The sequence below is a fragment of the Octodon degus genome, unplaced genomic scaffold, assembly GCF_000260255.1.
Source record: "Octodon degus isolate 3935 unplaced genomic scaffold, OctDeg1.0 scaffold00104, whole genome shotgun sequence".
NCBI classification, from domain to species: domain Eukaryota; kingdom Metazoa; phylum Chordata; class Mammalia; order Rodentia; family Octodontidae; genus Octodon; species Octodon degus.
In genome coordinates this window covers 6,163,821-6,184,505 of record NW_004524680.1, presented here as the reverse complement: position 1 = coordinate 6,184,505, position 20,685 = coordinate 6,163,821, and the positions used below count along the sequence as shown (strand labels likewise).

The following is a 20,685-nucleotide window of genomic DNA, read 5'->3' as shown; positions in this document are numbered from 1 at the left end:
AGCCCTCACCTAAGACCCATGTGCTGGGCCCAAGGTGGCCCTGCTGAGTAGGCAGGAGGAACTGTGGAGGCCCATGACCAGTCTCACCTGCCTCATGCTTCACCTGGCTGCCATCTGCTGTCCTGAATCAATCCTGCTGGGTCACCCTGTCAAAGAGCTACTCAACAGATCCTCTCCTCAGCCCCTCTGTCCCCTCCAACACTACCAGTCCACCTGGGACACGAGTTAGGTCCGGGACCATGATACACTGGTTGGTGCCACCTACTCTTGAGGCCCAGAGAGGTCCTCAGCCTCTCTGCCATCCCTCACTACTCACTGTCCTTGCTGATGTGGCTGCTGGTTGGCCCATCTCATGCCTAGGCTCCTCCAGATGGTCCTGGCCTGGGAATTTCCCTTTGGGGGAGGGATACCCAGGCCCCTGTCCAGCTCCAGGAGGGCATGAGTGCCAGGTTGGGCCAACCAAACCTCTAATGCCCCTGTGGCCAAGACATTAGTTTGGGGGTATTCTAGGAAAGAAATGCCCTAGTGTGCATGGAAGCCTGGCTTGACTGATATCCTTGCCCTGAAGGACCGTTTATTCCCGAGGTGCAGGCAGTAAACCAGGAAAGCAGGCACGGATATTGGGTGTCAGGTGGGCCCAGGGAAGGGCTGCTACTTATAGAGGATGGCTGGAGGGGACTGGCCCAGGTGGCCCAGAGGTACAGTGTGGGGTACAGGGAGAAGAGAGTGATGAGCAGCTATAGCTTCCTCCCAACCCTCCCATGCTCCTGGAGGAGAGGGTTTTATTAGCTTGTTATGGAAGATTCATGGATTCTGTATGTTTGATCTGAATAAAAAAGGAAATTTAGCTACATGGGAACTCAGACAATATGAGGAGGAGGACATTTTTCTTTTAATGACGTGCTTTGGGGAGACCTATTCAAACTGACAGGTTGCATGAAGCACATTGTAATGCAGACACGTGACAAGAGTGGCCCTGGTGGTTTTCAGACTTGCTTACTGGATTTCTGGACATGTGGGTAGGTGCAGAGGGAAGCCCAAGGCAGGCAGCCCTACTGTGACCAGGAGGATGACATGGTCTCTCCCATTCATGCCTGCTCGCCCTCATCAGGCACAGAGGGAAGGGGCCGGCACCTCCAGCAACATGGCACAAAAATGTGCCAAGGCCTCTGAAGTGCCCAAAGGGGGCTGGGAGGGCATCTAACCTCTGGGGAGCTGGGAGCAAGGGCAAGATGATACTATCTGTAAAATGGGTGAGATGATGCTTCGATCCAGAAGTCTTGCAAGGAGGCTAAGAGGTAAGGAGCAGTCAACAGCTGATGAGAAAACAGGATGCTGGCTGCCTACAGGGCTGTCCATGTTGGCACGAGGCCATGTGGCCGAGGTTGGTGTTTGAGGCTCTGGCTGTGGTGGGGTGTGTGTGTCTCCCCAGAGAAGGATGCATTAGAAGCATAACCCAGGACCTGTGAATGTGACCTTACTTGAAGTCTTCACAGATGTGACTGAGTTAGAAGGAGGCCATTAAGTTGGCCCTATTTTGATGGACCAGTGTCCTTTTAAGAAGGGTGATCTCAGACCCAGGCACAGTGGACAATGCCATGTGACAGCAGAGGCACAGATCAGAGTTATAGGGTTTGAAGCCACAAGTCACCAAGGGTTGCCTGGAGCCACCGGGAGCTGGAAGAATAAGAAGACTTGTTCCCCATGGCTTTCAGAGGAGCACTGCCTGAGTACACTTTGATTTGTGGCCTCAGGAACCGTGGGACAGCACACACTTGCCGTTTAAGTCTCCGAGTGTGTGGTACCTGGTTCTTCAGCTAGATGAAGCTGCAACTTGACTTGCCCTGGGCATTCCTGCTGGCTGGCTAGAAGGCCGAGAGGTCCTGTGCTTACCTCTCGGGGCTGGGCAGTGCTGCCTTCTGGGCCTGCTGCCTGGGCAGGGACTTAGCTTTGGGCAGGTTCAGTTCCAGCACATAGTGCACCTGGGTGAGGAGAGCCAGCAGGAGCTGCGGGTAGGCCTCCTGGATGACCTTCTCGAACTCTTGCATGAACTGCAGCTCATGCAGTGTGTTCATGGCCTGTCAGGGGAGGAGAGAATAAAGCTTCTAAGCCCTGGGCTCCTGGGCCAGAGGTCCTGCACCAAAGCCATGTCGCATCATGCCTCCCACTCTCTTCTTAAACACTTCCACGACCAAGTGCTCTCCTGCGGTCAGGCCCTGCCAGCTGTACAGCCTTATCCTGGCCTGTCTGTGAGCTCGTTGAACCCGCTGCTCAGGGTACTTGCTTCTCAAAAGCTGGTGCTTTCTCCACTGTCTGTCGGGATGCCACCTGCCAACACCCTCAGCCCTCCCTGCATGGCCCAGTGCCACCTCCCTGACATCCTTGGACTCTGCCACTGGGCATCTGTCCTTAGTGACTGTCTGAGGGTCATGAGCTTGGGTTCTGGCCCTGAAGGTGAAGTCTTGTGCTGTGTGGTGACTGCACAGAGCAGGGGTTTAACACATCTGAGTTGGGGACAAATGGCCCTTGGAGGCAGAGTCTATGAAGCAGTCCCAGGCCCCAAGGCCTGCCATGCCTGAAAGAGGATTTGGTCTAGAATGCTCTGGCTGGGAGACAGTACCAAATGTGGATGATGAAGGGTGAAGGGAGGGGTGGGGCACATGGAATGCAGGGAGGGCTGCCTTGCTGTGACCTCGCCTATGGGTCTGACCCCACACTGCTCTGTGGCCTCCTGAAGGCTGCTGCTTGGCTTTGGTGTATCAGCTAAGGGCTGGGATGGACAGGGAAATAGGGCTGATGAGTGCTAGGCATGGGCTAGGCCGGGGTCTCCCTCCTGCTGCTGTGTGTGGTGGTCAGCAAGCCCTGATGGGGGCAGTTGCCTGTCTGGGGGAGGAACGGAGTTGTCTGCTCTGAGCTGTGTCTCAGGGACTTTTGGGGCTACAACTCTGCTTTGGTGGTATCCTGGACAGGATTGGAGGCACAGACTGCTTCCTCACTGGAATCCAGCCTTGGGGGACAAAAGAGGTTGCCTTAGGATGTGAATCCTCTGTCCCTGGTGGTGCAAACTTGCCTTGACTTACAGGCTTAGGGGCAAGCTGGAAGGGATTTCCACAGGTGGAGGACAGCAGGGGGCAGCCTTTAGAAGTCCTCCAGCATCCACTGCTCCCTAGAGACGCGATATGGCTTGGTGGATCCTGGGGTCTCCATGCCCTTCCCCTCTGGTTGAACTCTGCCTGGGCCCTCTCTCTCTGAAGCCATTCTGCGCAGCGAGTGCCAGGCCAGATGCACACTGAAGGTCAAGTCCTCTTTTCCACTTGCAAGAATATTTCTGTCCTGACTCACAAAGATTTAGAATCTTGGGCTGGGCAGTGGGGAGCTGGGCCTGCAGCTGGAGTTGTAGGTCAATTCCTGGGCCACGGTGCCTGAGACACTTGTCTTCCTAACCAGGACTGTGTTGCCCTTCTGTGGCCTTGAAGTGGGGTTCTCCCTTCCCACAACCTGGACACTGACTGAAGGCACTCAGGAAGCCAGCTTGGGGGGACAGACTCACGGCCAGAGAGTGCAAGTATGTCTTCTCCTTGGAGGGGAGACTGCCGTTGCCAGGTCTGGTGAACAGAGGACGCTCCTGCAGCCAGGCCAGCAGCACAGCCAGCACCAGGCGGCTGGTGGAGTACTCAGCCCCCAGGGCCTTCCAGAGGCATAAGGCATGGCTGTGGACAGAGAGGGGCCATAAGGGTTTTGTGGTGACAAGGGCTTGGCTCTAGGGACAATGCCCAGGGAGGAGGGAGGAATTGACCCTGATGCCTGCACAGTGTTGCCATTGGTGGGGTGATCTCCTGCTGATTTTAAAGCATGGTCTGGAGAGAGAAGGCTGACCCTGATCAAGATCTTGCCTGGGAATGGCAGCCTGGGCTAGCCGGTGTGAGGACCATGTCCTGTAAGGCTTGGGGAGGAAGGTAACATCAGGGCTGCCTCAAGCCATCAGTGACCACAGCGACTCTTTATTTCCTGTCCTTGGTGGTTGTCAGGCCTGTGTTGGATGAAGGGGCTCCGTGGGGCACCTTGGGGGGGAGCATAGCAGGATGACAGAAAGAGTCCACCCCAAGCATCAGGACAGACCCAGTGTCCTGAAGTCCCCGGGAAGGCTTCTGCCATCCTAGCTGGCCCTGCTGGGTGGGCACACCAGCTGATAGGACTCCAGGAGACTGTAAGTGTGGCCACTGCCTGGAAGGAGTGGAACCTGTCTGTGTCCACGTACAAGTCACTCAGCCCCTCTGGGCCTCAGTGTGCATAGAGGTAGCAACTGGCTCGCAAGGCTAGCACGAGGGCATCCTTGCTAAGCTTGAGTGCCTATTTCTATAGGCCCATGAGGGGTCCTGTTCCTCAGTTTGCACAGTTGTGTCACATGGCATCTGGCCTGCATGTCCTAGGGGACTGAGTCAGGGCAAAATCAAAATTTGCAAAATTAGCAAGGTCTTATTTTTCCCCCTTCCTCTTCTTAATTTCTTATAACTTCCTTCCCCCAATTTTGCATGCATATATCTGGTAACCTAAACAACTAATTGGGAGACAACACAATACAACAGATCTTGTCAAATTCATATTTTGTTTAGTGAAAAAAAAAATCAGCAAAGTCCCTGGCCTCTTGGGTGGGGATGGCAGGAGAGGGCTGGCCACTCACAGGCCCAGGGACAAACAACCCAAGATGGTTGCACATCTGTGTGGCCGTGGACAGAAAAGGAGGCTGGTGTCTTGGGGTGTAGGGCATGGGAGCAGGAGAGGACAGAAGTCTTGACCTTGTTGGCTATGGCATAGGTTTTGGGTTGACTGTTAGATGGACTGTTGGAGAGTTCTGATGAAGGTGAGCCATGATTCTGTGTGGTGACCTGCTCAACAGTCTCCCTCTGGCAGCCTGTGCTTATGCTGGTGTAATAGTCTTACTCTGGTGAGTATGGGCAGGACACTTTGTGTAAGAGCTGCTGACTTCCAGGAGTGGGGTGGGCAGTGATGTGGGGAAGGAGTCAGGGTGACTTTAGAATTGTGGCTAGGTATGCCTGGGGGCTGTGGGAGGTGTGGGTTCTAGAGGGTTGGGAGTGGCCTGGGAATGTACTTGTAGTGAGAGTGTGGCCTGAAGGTGTCCCTGTGATGGGTGTGGCCTGGGGCTACTCAGTGTGAAGTGCTGGTAGTCATTTCAGACTGGGGTATAGGGGGTTGAGCCTAGATGTGAACACTGTATGGTTTCAGCACTTGGGGGAGTCTTCAAACCCTGGAATGGATGCAACCCCGTGGAAATGAGTAGAGCTGATGATGAAGTCTGAGGGCGACCCTGCTGTCCCAGGGCTCAGAAACCAGGGAGGCGAGGGAGCCAGTAGAGGAGAGGGTAGTGTGAGCCAGGAGCCTGGGGGCCAGAGCAGAAGGCTTCCAGGAGAGAAGGGTGCTGGCTGACCAAGTCTGCTGACAGGCTGCATGAGGAGGCACAGGGAAAGACCATTAGACTTGGCAGGGTGAATCTCTTGGTGACCTAGACAAGAACAGCTTCATTGCTATGGCAGAGGAAGGGAGCTACGGCCCAGCAACAAAAGGACAAATGAGCCAATTGGGAAAGGAACTAAGGGCTTAAACAAGCATTTTCCTCAAAACAGGCCACCAATGGCTGAGAGGCTTATGAACAGAGGCTCAGCACCATCAGTCATCCGGGAAGTGCAAATTGAAGCTACAGCACCTACTAGGATGTCCACAGGCCACAGGATGACAGATAGCAAGTGCTAGAGAGGCTGTGGAGAAGCTGCAGTGCTTGGATGCTGCTGGTGGGGACCTACCGGGGCAGCATCTGTGGAAAGCTTCAGCGCAGCTGCTAGGAAGAAGAGCACAATGTTGCAGCATAGCCCAGCAATCTCCCATTTGGGCTTGTACCCCAAATCATGGAAGGGACTTGAGCAGACACTGTTGTCCCTCAGTATCATCAGAGGTTGGTTTTAGGACCTCTCTCAGCTATCCAAATTCAAGGCTGCTCACGTCCCTTACATAAAATGGCACAGTTCACATAAATAACTTTCACACATCTTCCTGTGTGCGCGTTTGACCCTGAGATGACGTAGAATATTCCAGCACAATGCCAGTGCTACGGATACAGTTGTGATTTGGTGTAGTTTAAGGAATACTGACAGGATAAAAGTCTGTGAATATTTGGCGCACACATACTTTTGGAAAAATAGCTTGAGCCCCAGGATGTGGAATGTGCAGATCCCCAGGGCTGATTCAGGTGTCCACACCAGGATTGATGGCAGTATGACTTCCAGCAGCCCAAAGGTGGAAATAACCCAGGTGTCCGCGAGCAGATGCACAAACACACAAAGCGTGATGTGTACATACACGAGAATAGCATCCAGCCGGCACGTGGCAATTCTGGTCCATGCGTCAGCGTGAACTAGCCTTGAAAACAAGGCCGCGGGAAAGAATCCAGATCCCTAAAGGAGAAGAGTGTGCAACTGCCCTGTGTGAAACGTCTAGGCCAACTGATGAAGACAGAGAGTGGTTAGAGGTTCCCCGGGGTGGCAGGGATGGAGCGTTAGGGCCACAGGATCAGCGTGTGCACGGTCAGCTGCACAGAGGGTCGCTCTTGGGAGTCAGTGCTTGGTGACTACTGGTTTCCCTTTAGAATGATGAGAGAGTCTCGGAATTGGATAGTGCTGACAATTGCGCGATACTGTAAATATAGTTCATGCCATGGAGTTGTGCCCTGAAGTGTGGTAGAAATGATGATTTTTTTTGCCATAATGAAAGAATTAATAAAGTCATATATCCAAATCATTGAGTTATTCACTTTAAATGGATAAATTATAAATGTAAATAATGTCCTTTTTTTTTCAGCACTGGAGATTGAACTCAGGGTATCATAGATGCCAGGTGAGTGTTTTACTACTTAGCTATGCCCCTTTAGATATATCTTAATGGATCTATTTTAAAACGGGATGTGAGTGCTTTCATCTTCCAGTAATGGCGTACCTAAGTCACTAGGGGAGCTCTTCATTTGAAAACAAATCAAAAGGCTGGAGAAAATATAACAAGGGTTGTGAAGGCACTAGAGATGACAAGGGTACAAGAAGTCCTGGCCAGTGTGTGGGGCTTAGAAGCAGCCCAGGAGGTAGGAAGCACAAAGCTCCTGATGTCCTCAGGGAGGGTGGAAGTTCAGGAAAGGAACAGAGGACAAGGGGACAGAGACAGAGGCTCAGAGACCCGTTAGTCTAACAGGAGACCATGTACATTCACCAGGAGCTGAACTAGCTAAGGAGAAATCCAGGCGCTTTTGCTCTGGGTTTCACTTGACTGGGGCCATCCAGGGAACGCCAGGACCTGGGTTTGGTTGATAGCGGTCCTAGTGGTCGTGCCCTTCGGCACTCAGCGGGGGTGAGTGCAAGTCCCCTGGGCGAGTTGTGAGGAAAGGATCTTCACTGTAGGCTTTGAATTAGTCTTATAATTTTGTTTGAAAAATAATGCTGAGTATGTTGTTATAGACAAATGGTCTCAGAAAGGAGCCAGCTTCATGGGTGACACAGCAAAGACAATAAATAAAGGTAAGCCTGGCAAAGCTCAAATGTTGGAATGATCAGACGTGTGTTATAAGGACATGCTTCCAAGTGTCTTCATGAAATAGAAATCTATGTGTGATCGAGCTGATTAGAAAAGAAAAGCCTGAAATTTTAGAAAAAACCTATCAAATGTAAAATTAAAAATTAAAAAAAATAAAATAATAAAAATTTAATGGAGGGCCAGCCAGATAGTTCAGCGGATTAAAGCACCTGGTTACACAGACACAGGGACTGGGTTTGGTCCTGGGCATGCCGTGCCAAGCCGGTCCTGCCCATGGGGTGCAGGGTGTGAAGAGACGGCAATTGAGACTGGGCATGGTGGTGCGTGCCTGTAATCCCAGAGCTTAGGAGGCTGAAAACAGGAGGATCACTATGAGTCTGACCTGTGTAGTGAGACCCTGTACTAAACACATTAAAAAAAAATAATGGAGGAGTTTAACGTCAGAGTAGATATGATTGAAGAAGAACTGTGAACAAAGCACTAACAAAAATTTCCCACCAAACCAGAAGAGAAAGTGTAACGTCGAAACAAAAGGGCAACAAATTGACGGCTGACTTTTTGGCAGCAGCGATAGACACTAGAAGACTAGGAAATGACCAAATGACCTTGGTATACTGAAGGAGAACACAGTAGCACCCTAATCCACAGGGCAGCTGTCCCATGACCCTCACCGGCTGCTTGACACCACAAATAGTACTCAACCTCAATTGAGCTATGTTTTTTCTCTCTAGGGACACGTGTTCTGTTAAGTTTAATTTATTAATGAGACACAGTATGAGATGAACAACAATAATAAGGAAATAGAACAATTACAACAGTATGCTTTCATTTGTAAACGTGGTCGCTTTCTCAGACTTTCTTACCGTACTTCACTCACTCTTCTTGTCATGGTGTGAAGGTTCAAGGTACCAAGTCTACAGACTCAGATGAAGTGAGGTGAATGATGTAGATGTTGTGATGTGTTAGGCTACTACCCAAGGGTCAGCCAAATGTGAAGTGTAGTGCTGCTGCAGTTCATCTGGTAACTGAGCTCGCTACTGAGTGACAGACAGGCAGACAGACAGACAGACAGACAGACAGACAGACAGACAGACAGTGTATACAGTGTAAACAGGCTGGACAGAGGTAGGCTCATGGGTTGGCCAGACAAACAGTATTTATCAAGCTACTCAGAACAGTGCCCAATTTAAAACATAACTGTTTATTTCTGGAATTTTTCTATTTGTTATTTTTGGACTGTGGTTGACTGTAGGTAACTGGTGCTGCAGGGGACAAGGGACTACTGTAGGGGCCAGCTGGGAATTCTGTACTTGGTGAAGTGACTTTCAAGACTAAGGTGAGCTAAGGACACTTCAGACAGAAACTGAGAGCATTTGCTAAGGATAGACCCAAAATGAAGGATATTTTAAAGGATGCGCTTCAGGCTGGAGACAGATGGTCTTGGCTGGGAGGCTGAAGTTTCATAAAAGGATGAGGAGCAGGGAAAGTAGTAAAATGTGCACAAGCCTAAATGAACTTGACTTATGAGATTTCAGATAGCATGGCATTAAAATAAGTACCACAAGCATTAGAACAGAGAGTATGTTCAGTCATTTGAGGATTTTTAAGATTTTATTTTTGTCTGGAAAGAAAGCAAAGAGGGTAAATTTAATCCTGAGCATATTGATAGTTATATTACATGTAAATGGATAAGTGCACCAATCAGAGACAGAGATTGCCTGGCTATAAAAGACCCAGCTAAATGTTGTTTACAAGGAACCACTCTGAAGCAAAAAAAGTAGATACATTCAAAGAAAAAGCAAGAGAAGAGGCATGCCATACAACAGTGATAGGAGAGAAACACTTCACACCAGCGTGGACTCTGACTTACTAGCAGCCAAATGGAAACATCTCCAAAGAAAACACCAACATGATTTCCATTACATGACGATACAAAATGGTAATTCATCTGAACTTATAAAAACAGCAGAATATACTGAATAATGTATTTAGATGCAATACAACTACCTGCAAAAGAATAACGGAGTTCCAGACACTTAAGTGTTCACTAGATTATTAAAAAACCACTAAGAGAAGTAAATACCTAAGTTAAAGTTACTAATGTAAGTGAGCACTAGGGTATTACCTACTGACTTAGTAAACATCTAAGTTATTTTCCAGGAAGGGACCAATGATGGAAGTCTACCATAAGCCAAGGATGCTGTCCAATCTAGTTTTACTCAGTTGAGTTCTAAGCAAATAAAAACTGTTGAAATGAGAAAGAGAACAATGGAAATTTGGCAACCCAGTTTTAAGTTATATGGAGTGCAACAGGCCAAGAATAGTCAAGCAAATGAAGCAGAGAAAGGTCTTTTCATATCAGGAAAGGAGTATTACAAGAAAGGTACAGGAGTTAGAACCTCAGGCCCTGCCCTTGAGCTGGACCAGAAGAGCAGTGTGAAAACAATTACAGCCCACATAAGCCTCCCAACCCTGACTCTTGATTTGTGAGGGCTGATGAGAAAGAGCAGGACTTTTACTCCACGATGCTGAGAGGATTCAGTGAAAACGGACCTTTTTTTTGCGTCACACATGAAAATCACGTCCACATGAGCCAACGAGCTACATATGTGAGGCCGACAGGTGAGCTTTCATTAAACAGTTGTGAGAATGACGTAAGCTACCATCCTGTTCATGAGAAGAGATACTAAAGGAGTGAAAATGTAGGCTTCCATGCAGAAAAGACATTGTTAATGTCAGAATCAAGAAAGGATCTAAGTCCAGATTGTTTCAGAGGATTCTTAGACATCTATAGGGAAGAAGGGGACAACATGACAGAAAGGCATGTAGGACATTTGCCTGGGCATATCGCTAAAGAAGGAGACCAAAGGGCCAAGGAGAAAGGAAAAGGTGTTCATTTAATCCTGGAAGTGAAAATAAATACCACAGTATGATGGATAGCACCTCTTAGATTGGCTACAATTCTGATGATTTGCTAAAATGATATTAAATGCTGGTGAACATGTGGGGTAACAGGAACTCTTGAAAAAGAGAAGGGTATTTATTGCCATGAGTATGAATCAGTGTGAGCAGTTTGGAAGACATCTTGCATCCCCTGTGACAGTGGGAGATTTTCGTGGCTTTACCACTCAAGGACACCAGATCTTCCTGTACTAACACTGGAAATTTCTTTCTTTTTTATATGTTTAGTACAGGGTCTACAGGGTCTCCCTTGGATTTATAGAGATCCTCCTGTTTTCAGCCTTCCAAGTGCTGGGATTACAGGCACATGCCACCACACCCATTCTCAATGGCCATCTCAGTGCACCCGGGGGTGGGGCTGGCACAGCATGCTGGGGATCGAACCCTGGCCGCTGCACTCTGCCTAGGCAGGTGCTTTAGTCCACTGAGCTATCTGGCTGGCCCCAATGCTGTGGAAATTGAGCACCCCTGTGAGCAGTAAGAGTGTGTCAGGAATTTCCCAAAAGAACTGTCAACCAGGGTCCCAAATGGGAAATCACCCAGTTGTCCATCTGCAGTAAGAAGGATGACCAGCCAGCATTTGTAGGCTGGAATATCAGGTGGCACCAGAAACCCATGAACTCCAACTTGCTAGGATAAAGACTTTAGTGCATAGTGTTGGAGAACAAGAACAACATTGGAAAAGACGTATAGTAGGATTCTGTTCATAGGCTTGGGACATGCTCCTTTGTTGTGTCAAGTACTTCTAGGAGAGAAAGAGTATCTGAATAGGGAGCCCAAGAGAAGACTCCTGCACAGAGCTACATGTGATTAGAAAAAGCAAGCCCACCTCCGCCCTGCAGGAAGAAAAAGCGAGGATGACTCTATGCCTGGGTTGGAAGAGGGGCTGAGAATCCAAATCACTAAGCCTATTTTGATGTCCAGATTCACCTCACCAAAGTAGCCCTAGAAACCTCAAGCAGAGACCTAGCTTTTTCCCCCTATTAGGGATTGAACCCAGGACACTGAGCTTTATTATCCACAGACTTATTTTTATTTTTAATTTTGAGACAGAGTCTTGTTAAGTCATTAAATTGCCCAGGCTGGTTTGAACTCGCAGTGTCCCAGTGTCTCAGGGCTACAGGCAGGTGCCACTGCGCAGGCAAGACCTAAATTTATAGTAGTCTCAAGGTCACAGGATTCAAGTGACGGGCAGAACAGATATAAATCTAGTTGGAAGGCGCTGTCTCTGAAATGTGCTCTGATTTCATACATGTTAACATGTCAAAAATGTGCTTGGAATTGAGAAATAAGGTATAAGTTCCAAATAAGCAAAATGGAACTATCAACTGGGGGGCAGTTGGAGACGATGTCTGCTGCTTGGGTCTCCGCTTCTCAAAACTTTTTTGCAAAACAACACTGGATGAGAAGAGATAATTAAAGCTACACACAACCTGACCCCAGTGTAGATACAGAGAAAGCCCAAACTTCAAAATTTATTAAAAATAAAAATGCCAGCCTCTATGTGCAGGCTCTGGTCTCCCCCAGCCCAAGGCAGACTGCAAACTGTGGAGAAGAGAGAAGACAGAGCAAGCAACAAAGCTCAGCGGTGAACCAAGCCACGTTCAGGGAGACGGATCCACCCTGAGTCTTAAAATACTTAAAAAAGAAGAAGAAGAAGAAGAAGAAGAAGAAGAAGAAGAAGAAGAAGAAGAAGAAGAAGAAGAAGAAGAAGAAGAAGAAGAAGAAGAAGTAGTCTAGGGAGGTCAAGCACCAAGCTTAGAAAAGGGCAGTCTTGAGAATTCATAGCTTTTTGGAGAAACAGATTAAATAGAAAAGACAGAAAGTATCTTTTGGAGATCGGGGGTGTTGAAAGGGAAAGAAGAAAAGTGAAATATTAGGGCCCTGTGGAGAAAAGAGAGCCCAAAGAGCTGGAGGAAGTGTAGCATTTGCTGGCCACCAACACGAAGTCTGTTAAATTAATCTGGTCTCTGCTGTGCTGACAGAAGAGGGTGTCGCTGAACCTGCAGTCCCATGAAACATCCAGCACTACAAACACAAATGGGAACAAAATCAACTGATCCAGACAGTTACTGCAAAAAATCAGAAAACAAAAATTAAAACCCATACAGTGCAGAAACTCCACTGAAGAACAATCATAACTCAGAAGATGCTGCTAAGACAGCGTCTTCCGAATGCACTTAGCTAGCCTGGAACCAGCGTTGAAAGACACGAAAGCAACCTTAGTTATAATTTCAAAAAAGACCGAAAAACTCCTCAGTAAGAACTGAGAAGAGTTTTGACTGAATTCAAGAAAGAAATGAAGGAAAGTGTCTCAAAGCAGAAACGATTAGAAGGTACTTAAGAGAGATAAGACTCTAATGAAAATGTAATAAGGGGCATTTAGGAAAGGGAGGAATACAGCAAGGAGATGCCTGTGAGTTTAGGAAAGAAGTGAACCATGTCAGAGAGAAAGTCAGGACGGAAGCCAGACGAGGAAGAGACAGCATCTGTGCTTATGGGTTCCCCAGGAAGGATAGAGCTATATAATGCCAATGGAATACCCTTCTCTGACAAAACCAAACAAAAAAAGGGACTACAAATGAAGGACCATTTTGTATTTGCATATTCAAAACAGGATAGATATACAACTACTTTCTCTTAATTCAATGAATAGAAAGATTTGTACTAATAGTGTTTGTGGACAGGATATCATGTCTGAATCTTATACTATGAATAACCACTAAGAGGACAACAATATGCAATGTATTAATTATTGAAGCTGTCCTACTAATCGGTTTTGAAACTGTCTCATTGCTATTGTTTCTTAATAAAATTATTTTAAAAAAAAATCCAGAGGGCTGGCCAAATAGCTCAGTGGTTTAAAGCACCTGCAAGCAGGTGCAGGGGTCAGGGGTTCGATCCCTGGCCTGCCGTGCTGGCCCCACCCCCAGGCGTGCAATTGAGACTGGGCGTAGTGGTGTGCACTTGTAATCCCAGCTCTTGGGAGGCTGTAAACAGGAGCATCACTACGAGTCCGATCTAGTAGTGAGACCCTGAACACCCTGTTGACCTTTCCCTAAAAAATACAACAGAATAAACAAGTATATAAGTGAGGTTAAGCTCAACTGCCTATGTTGTAGGGTAATAATAATAATAATAAGCTTCTCTTCTGGAGGGTTAATGACCTAAGTTTGCAGACCAAAAATTAGAGAAAAAGAAGGGCTGCAAGGACAGCCAACATTTTGGCCCTAGCCTTTAAAATAAAGAAATAAATCCCAAAACAAGAAAACTTTCCAGAAGTAATGACAAAAAGACCTAAATCAAATAATCAAAAGATATACGAGGTACCTGGAAACATTAGCCCAGAATGATAAACTCTGAGACACTTCCTAGTTAGACGATGAGATTTCAAAGATGAAAAATCCTGAATTTCACCACACAAAAAAACCAACTACCTTAAAAATGCAAAACAAAACAAAGCAAAACACCTGTGTCATCAATTTAAGGAGCCAAAATAAGGCAGCGACAGAGCAGCACGGTAAAGACTCTTCACAAGGGCAGGTGTGAGCAAGGCCGTCACAGTGTGCCCTTGAGTGGACAACCTCAGAAAGAGAAGCACTCGAGTTGCTCCAGAGCCCAGAGCCCTCCCTGAGGTTGGCTGAGGGTGGACTTCACCAAGCAGAGAGGTGGCCAGGCGACACCGCACGAGGATGGCCAGGGATGTGGTTTTGTGACAGTTAAACGTGCTTGACAACTTGACTCACTCTGGGGGCCACTCAAGGGATTGGTGGAGCTCACAGTTGGGTCTGAGAGAGCCATGGAGACTCGGCCTCAGTAGTACGTGTGACCCTTGGCCTTCCCTCTCTTATGTTTGTCCCCTCCTCTGCCTCCCAGCTGCCATGCAAAGCATATTTGTTCTGTCTTGTCTTCCTGCCAGGCTCTTTCTGCCTTGGGGCCACCAAGCACGGACTGAACCCTCTGAGACTGCGAGTCAAACTAAACTCCTCCTCCTGTAAGTTGTGGGTGTTGGTGAGGAAGCTCCCTAACTCAGCTGTCCATGCACTAGGGAGGGAACCCGGAGATGGCCAGGCAGCAGGAGCGCAAATGTTACACACACTGGCAAGAGAAGCTGTGATCACCGGGAGGTGGGAGGTGAAGGGAGGCACACAGAGGAACAGAGACCTCCTGCTGTGCAGGAAAGGGTGGGAGTGGAAGGACAGCAAATAAAAATAAGTGAGCTGGATACTAAAAGCTTAAATGATAAAGCAGGTTAGGAGGGCTGAGGGAATAGCTCAGTGGGAGAGCACACACTTAGCATGTCCAAGGCTCTGGGTTCAAATCCCAGTACCAAAAAATAAACTGAAATGAAAATAAAATCAGGTGAGAAGCACAATAAATATCTCGAACAAAATTATAATTCTCCATAAATTAAACTAAGACACAGCCTGGTGTGGTAGTGCATGCTTGTAATCCAAGCTACTTAGGAGGCTGAGGCAGAAGGGTTGTAAGTTTGAAGATAGCCTGGACAACTAAACAGGACTGTCTCACAATAAAATAAAAAGGGGTTGGGGATACATTTCAGTGATAGAGCATTAACATGTATGAGGCCTTGGGTTAAATTTCTAATATAAAAACCCCCTAAATTCAAAACAGACAACCTCATTAAGAATATACCTCATTGAGTAAAATAGCAAATATAACCATATGTAGTTCCTAACTGCTCTGGTAGACAAAGCATACCAATTATATCATTAAATGTCAATGGCCCAAATTTTATACTAAAAAAGGCTTTCAATTTCAGTCATAATTTCAAATCAAACTACATGCTGTATCTAAGATGCATACATAAAACAGGGATTCTGAAAAGGTTATACAAAAGCATGCATACATGCGTCCTGAACAGTGGGAAAGCGTTGGAAAGCATAGCAGTGATTTAGACAACAAATACAACTCAAGTCCCCAAAGAACACTTTTTAATGCTAAAAGTCACAATCCATAAATAATCTAGAACATCTCTGAGTGTGCCTGCACCAAATCATAAGGCAACCATATTGATGAGGTCAGTAAATATAGAGGACAGACAAATATATAGAAACATGGTGTTGTTTCTTCTTCTCCTTTTTTTTTTTTTTTGGTATTTTAGGGAAGGGTCTACAGGGTGTTCAGGGTCTCACTACTAGATCGGACTCTGAGTGATCCACCTGTTTACAGCCTCCCAAGAGCTGGGATTACAGGCGTGCACCACCATGCCCAGTCTCATCTCAATTGCTGTCTCAGTGAGCCCTGGGGGCGGGGCTGGCATGGCAGACCCAGGCATTGAACCCCCAGACCCTGCGCCTGCTTGCTGGTGCTTTAATCTACTGAGCTATTTGGCTGACCCTACTATTGCTTCTTTACTAAAAATTTAAACGTTCTCAGTACAAGACAAGTTAAATGGGCATGAATTAAGTAAGGAAGTAGAAAACCTAAACCACATACACTAACTGGTAAAGTAAGCCTGAGGCATAGATACCATATTCCATGCTCTGATGATAGGAAATACACCCTTTTTTCAAGTTCTTATGGGACATTTCACTAAAAAGTTTAAAAGTCAACTAGGATGCAGAAAAAAATAATTCAATACCTGAAAGATAATGCAAAGATGAACAATGTGAGACTAATAGGCATCAATGAGAAGGAAGGAGTCAATACAAATGATATAAAAAGAATATGGGCAGAAGTAATAGCAGAAAACTTCCCAAATATGGGGCAACAATCTGACATTCCTGTAACCGAAGCATATAGAACTCCAAATAATATCAATCCAATGAAAACCACACCCAGACACATAATAATCAAGATTCCAGAAATTCAGCATAGGAACAGTATACTAAAAGCCGCTAAAGAAAAGAAACAGATCACATTTAAAGGAAAACCCATCAGAATAACGGCAGATTTTTCTTCACAAACCATCAAGTCAAGAAGAGCATGGAGCAAAGTACTTCAAGTCTTGCAAGAAAACAAATTCCAACCCAGACTGATATATCCTGCAGAACTATCTTTCAAATATAATGGAGAAGTGAAATATTTCCATGACAAAGAACAACTAAAGAATTTCATGATGACAAAGCCAAGCCTACACAGACTACTAAATGATGTTCTAGAGAGGGGGCAAATTGATCACAGCCCCATGAATGAGAATGGAAAGAATCCACCAAATAGGGCAAACAAACAGAGGAGAATAAGAGGTATACAATAGTAGTCTTTCAGTTATTCTTTTGTGTTCAGCAGCAGAATATTTCCATCAGCACACTCTACAAATGGACTTCTCTTCCACCCTATGGGTCATGATTCCACTTGAGTCTACAGGGTGGATTTCAAAGAAATAGCTGTAGCTCAGTACCACAAGTGACACCTAGCCACCAGTAACTGTCACGGTCATTATGCATGTCCACAACACACTAGAACTTTGTGCGATATCCTATCCTCAAACTGTTAGAAGTGCTGGTCATTTATTTGCCATTCCAGTATTTATCTTGTTTTACTCTTAGTACTTCTTTGCTATCACGAAAACTTTTTCTTAGTTCAATTGTTTTGAAACATTTAATTTTCTGAATATTGCTTAATCTTAATTTTTGTTCTAAGATTTATACTGTATTGTTGACTTACAATTTATTTAAAAAGACATTGTATGATATCTTCTCCTAGTATTAGAAACTTTAAAAAGTATATTTCCATTTTCTGTTGACTTAAAAAAAACCAGAGGTTTGTACCTATAAAAATAAATAAATAAATAAATAAATAAATAAATAAAAAGTTTAAAAGTTCAGTACATTCCACAAAATGGAAATATCATGAAAAACACTGATCACAATGCAATAAAACTAGAAATTACTGGAAAAACCAAGGTGTTTCCACATTGAAATTAGAAATCTCCCTGGAAAGAACTGCTGGCACTGGATGCCTATGAGGACCTCCCTGGGTGGGGTGGTCCTGAGCCCCAGGACTTGGGTGGGAGCCAGGTAAGGACAGATGAAGGTATGTGTCCTGGGGGCAGAGGATCGCTGGGTATAAGCGAGTGAGCGAGAGTGAGCGAGAGAGAGAGAGAGAGAGAGAGAGAGAGAGAGAGAGAGAGAGAGAGAGGCGCTATAATGGTGGGAAGTGTTTTGAGGGGGATGCTTGAATTTGATGATGATGTAGCAGAGGGCAGGACCATGAGAGTGGGCAGCTGAAGGAGAATGGAAGACAAGATCTCAGGAGAAGACAGGATATGGGAAGGAATAAAATTCCCAGTATCACATAAGGGTGAGAAATTCAAGGAGCTACATCCTCAAGAACAAGGGAGTGGCCCAGTATAGATGTGTGGTGGATTGGTGTAGCATAGATTGAGTATAGGAGATTCAGAGCTGGAGTTTAGAGAGAAGTAGCTATAGCAAGGGCCGTGGGCCACCTCCAGTCTATTGATCTGGGGGCCATGGTAGAAAAACCAGCACCACTGAATGGACTGGGAAGCTGCTGAGTGAAGAGAAGAGCGAGAAGGATCAGAGAGTGTTTGGAGGGCAGGAGGAGAGGAGGTGGCTCTGCTGATAGATGGGCAGGCTCTGGGGTTAGCTGAGTCTTGGCAGAACGCTAGGGCTCCAACGTACTTCTAGTTCACTGGGCGAGGTGGGACATTTCATATGGGGTGTGTCAGACAGATGGTGAACAGAACCTCCCCAATGCCCACCATGGCTATGTAGGGCTCTGCAGGAGCGGCTGAGTTGTGGGTTCCAGGGACAGAGAGAGAAGATGGGATTGGCACCTGTCCAAGGGCATAGAGAAGTCTAGGAAGGCAGCCACCAGCTCAGAGGTGTGGTCCCGCGCTAGCAGGGTGATGACATACAGAATATTCTCCTTGACCTCAGGGATGTGGACAGCACAGAGGCGGCAGTGGATGGCCCGACCCATGTTAGCAACCTGTCAAGGGAGGGAGAGGTCAGAGATGCAGGAGGACCTGCCCTGCTGGGGGCGGATCCTGAGTGGAGGGACACAGTCCTGTCTACCCTGGATTGCTGGATGGATTTCACCATCCTCAGAGGCATCTGGGAACTTCACAGTCTGCCCACAGAAGTGTCAGGACAGATCAGAGCCCTGCTCCTCCTCATCTTTTTCCAAACTCACTGCTCTGCATCTGTTGCTTGTATGCCTGGGGCACCTTTCCCCTCTACTTTTGGGACTCTTCTGTGTGTCCATGAAGGCCTGGCTCCAGCACTGCTGCCTGAAGCTACCTATCTGCTAACCTAGTATCTTCCATCCTCTTGCTGGGATGCTTCCTACCCACCTCCTCTGCCTTGTGTCTACTGAGCCATCTTGTCCATTCTTGTCCACCAGTTCCTTGAGGGTCTGGTCTGTGCCTCCTCCCCATCTCACTTCTGTACTAGGGCACATGCTAGGGTTCAATCTGAGCATGTATGCTCCTCACCTGCAATCCCCACTAGGCCCCCAGAAGAATCCTTGGGTCATTCATTCATTCATTCATTCATTCATTCATTCATTCATTCAATTGGTTGCTGTCTAGGGTGGGATCTGAATCTTGCCCATCTGGTCCAAGTGCAAAGATTCAGTCTCAGTGCAGAGAATGTCCCTGACTGCTGCCAGCCCTACCCCCACCTTTCCCCCACTATCTGGACACCCCAAACCTTTGCTGTCTCCAGCTTGGCCCCATGCTCCTGAATGACAGTGAGGAGCAGCTCAGCAGCTGCCTGCACGCGGACGGCATTGGTGGAGCCCAGGCCTTCAATGACTGTCCAGACGAGGTCGGTCAGCTCGGCCACTGTGAGGTATCTCACGATCTCCTGTGGGAGCAGAGAGACTGTCACCTTGTCACTTTGGACCCATGTGCCCCTGGCCCACTCCTCTACTTCCACTTTTACTCAGGCTCCCTGTGTCTCCCAGCATCCATTTTCCAGGGCCCCTCATGTGGGCCCAACATTTGCAGCTATGGCCAGCCACAGCCCAGGGCAGGCGGGGAGGGTACCAGTCAGACTGGGCACAGGGCTCCTCTTCTTTCCTGGTCTCTGTGCTGGTTCTGGGGTCCTTGTAGCTGCTCAGCACTCCCTGAACTCTGCCTGTCTTTGCCTTCTTGGGCACTATCACTTACTAGTCTCTGCCTAGGGGGGTGCTCACTGCTCCCCATAGCCAGACCCTTCTCCTTATTACCTGTTTTAATCACAGAGACAACCTCCAAGCTGTGAAGGATCACTGAGGTTATCTAGATAAAACCCCTGGCCTAGAGAGGTGCACGACAGACAACCTTCAGCCATGGAGCAGGGGAGGGTGCAGAGGTGGGGCCAGACCAGTGTGGAACCCAGGGGTCCTCTGTAGCACCCCCACTGTGTCGCTGCTCACATTCTCTTGGGGCTACTCTAAAGGGCCAGGGAGGTGGCTCTCTCCTCTGCAGGCTGATCAGAAGACAAAAGGGCTCCTGGAGAAAGCCAAGGTGGTGGGTCTGATCCCCGTTCTTCAGGGTAGGGTGAAGAAGGGTCCTGTGCAGGCAGGACCTTCTGGAGAGATTGGGAGTCCTGTTGCTCAACATGGTATTCCCCAGCCAACCATAGCTACTTAAATCTAAATTAATGTAGTGAAATGAAAGGTTCACTTCCTCAGCAGCACAGATTACATCTGAAGTGCTTAGCAGCGAGGTGGTGAACAGCTGTTCTGGATGCACAGCCATAGAACATATTCACCTCCCAGAAGGTTCAGGTGGGGGTGTTCAAGGTGGTCAGACTCTCAGGACCCCAGAGTATACTCTTTCAGGCTTGGCAGTCGTCTGAACTAACCCACTGTAATCAAGGGCATGAATAAGTGTGGGATGGAGGAGGCAGTGAGGGAGAGGGGCGGTGGTGATGAGGATGGGGTGAGGGGCATAGTGATGGTGTGGTGGTGAGACTGGTGGGGACGCTGGTGGCGGTGGAGATGGGGATTATACTGTGGATTGTGGTGCTGGGAGAGTTGATGATGTTGCGGCTAGTTGGTGTTGCACATTGATGTGACAGAGATGATGACAGTGCTGAAGTTCTGATGGGTCTCAGCACATGGACAGCTCACTACAGCTATGAAAGCACAAGTTTTGGAGGCCTCTGGGACTGGGTCGAGGCCCGCCGGGGCACTCACTACTAGCTGCACACCCTCCAT

General features: G+C 47.5%; 1 protein-coding gene across 1 annotated transcript in view; it reads right to left on the bottom strand.

The window, feature by feature from the left end:
* LOC101592461 (maestro heat-like repeat family member 5) overlaps positions 1 to 20,685 on the bottom strand; it is a 64,373-nt gene that overhangs the window by 9,201 nt on the left and 34,487 nt on the right. Inside the window, exons 18-21 of the mRNA XM_023723924.1 lie at positions 19,191 to 19,346; positions 18,314 to 18,468; positions 3,551 to 3,710; positions 1,894 to 2,078 (exon numbers count right to left, since the gene is read on the bottom strand). Of these exons, the coding sequence (XP_023579692.1) occupies positions 1,894 to 2,078; positions 3,551 to 3,710; positions 18,314 to 18,468; positions 19,191 to 19,346 (656 nt within the window). The remainder of the gene's footprint in view (positions 1 to 1,893; positions 2,079 to 3,550; positions 3,711 to 18,313; positions 18,469 to 19,190; positions 19,347 to 20,685) is intronic.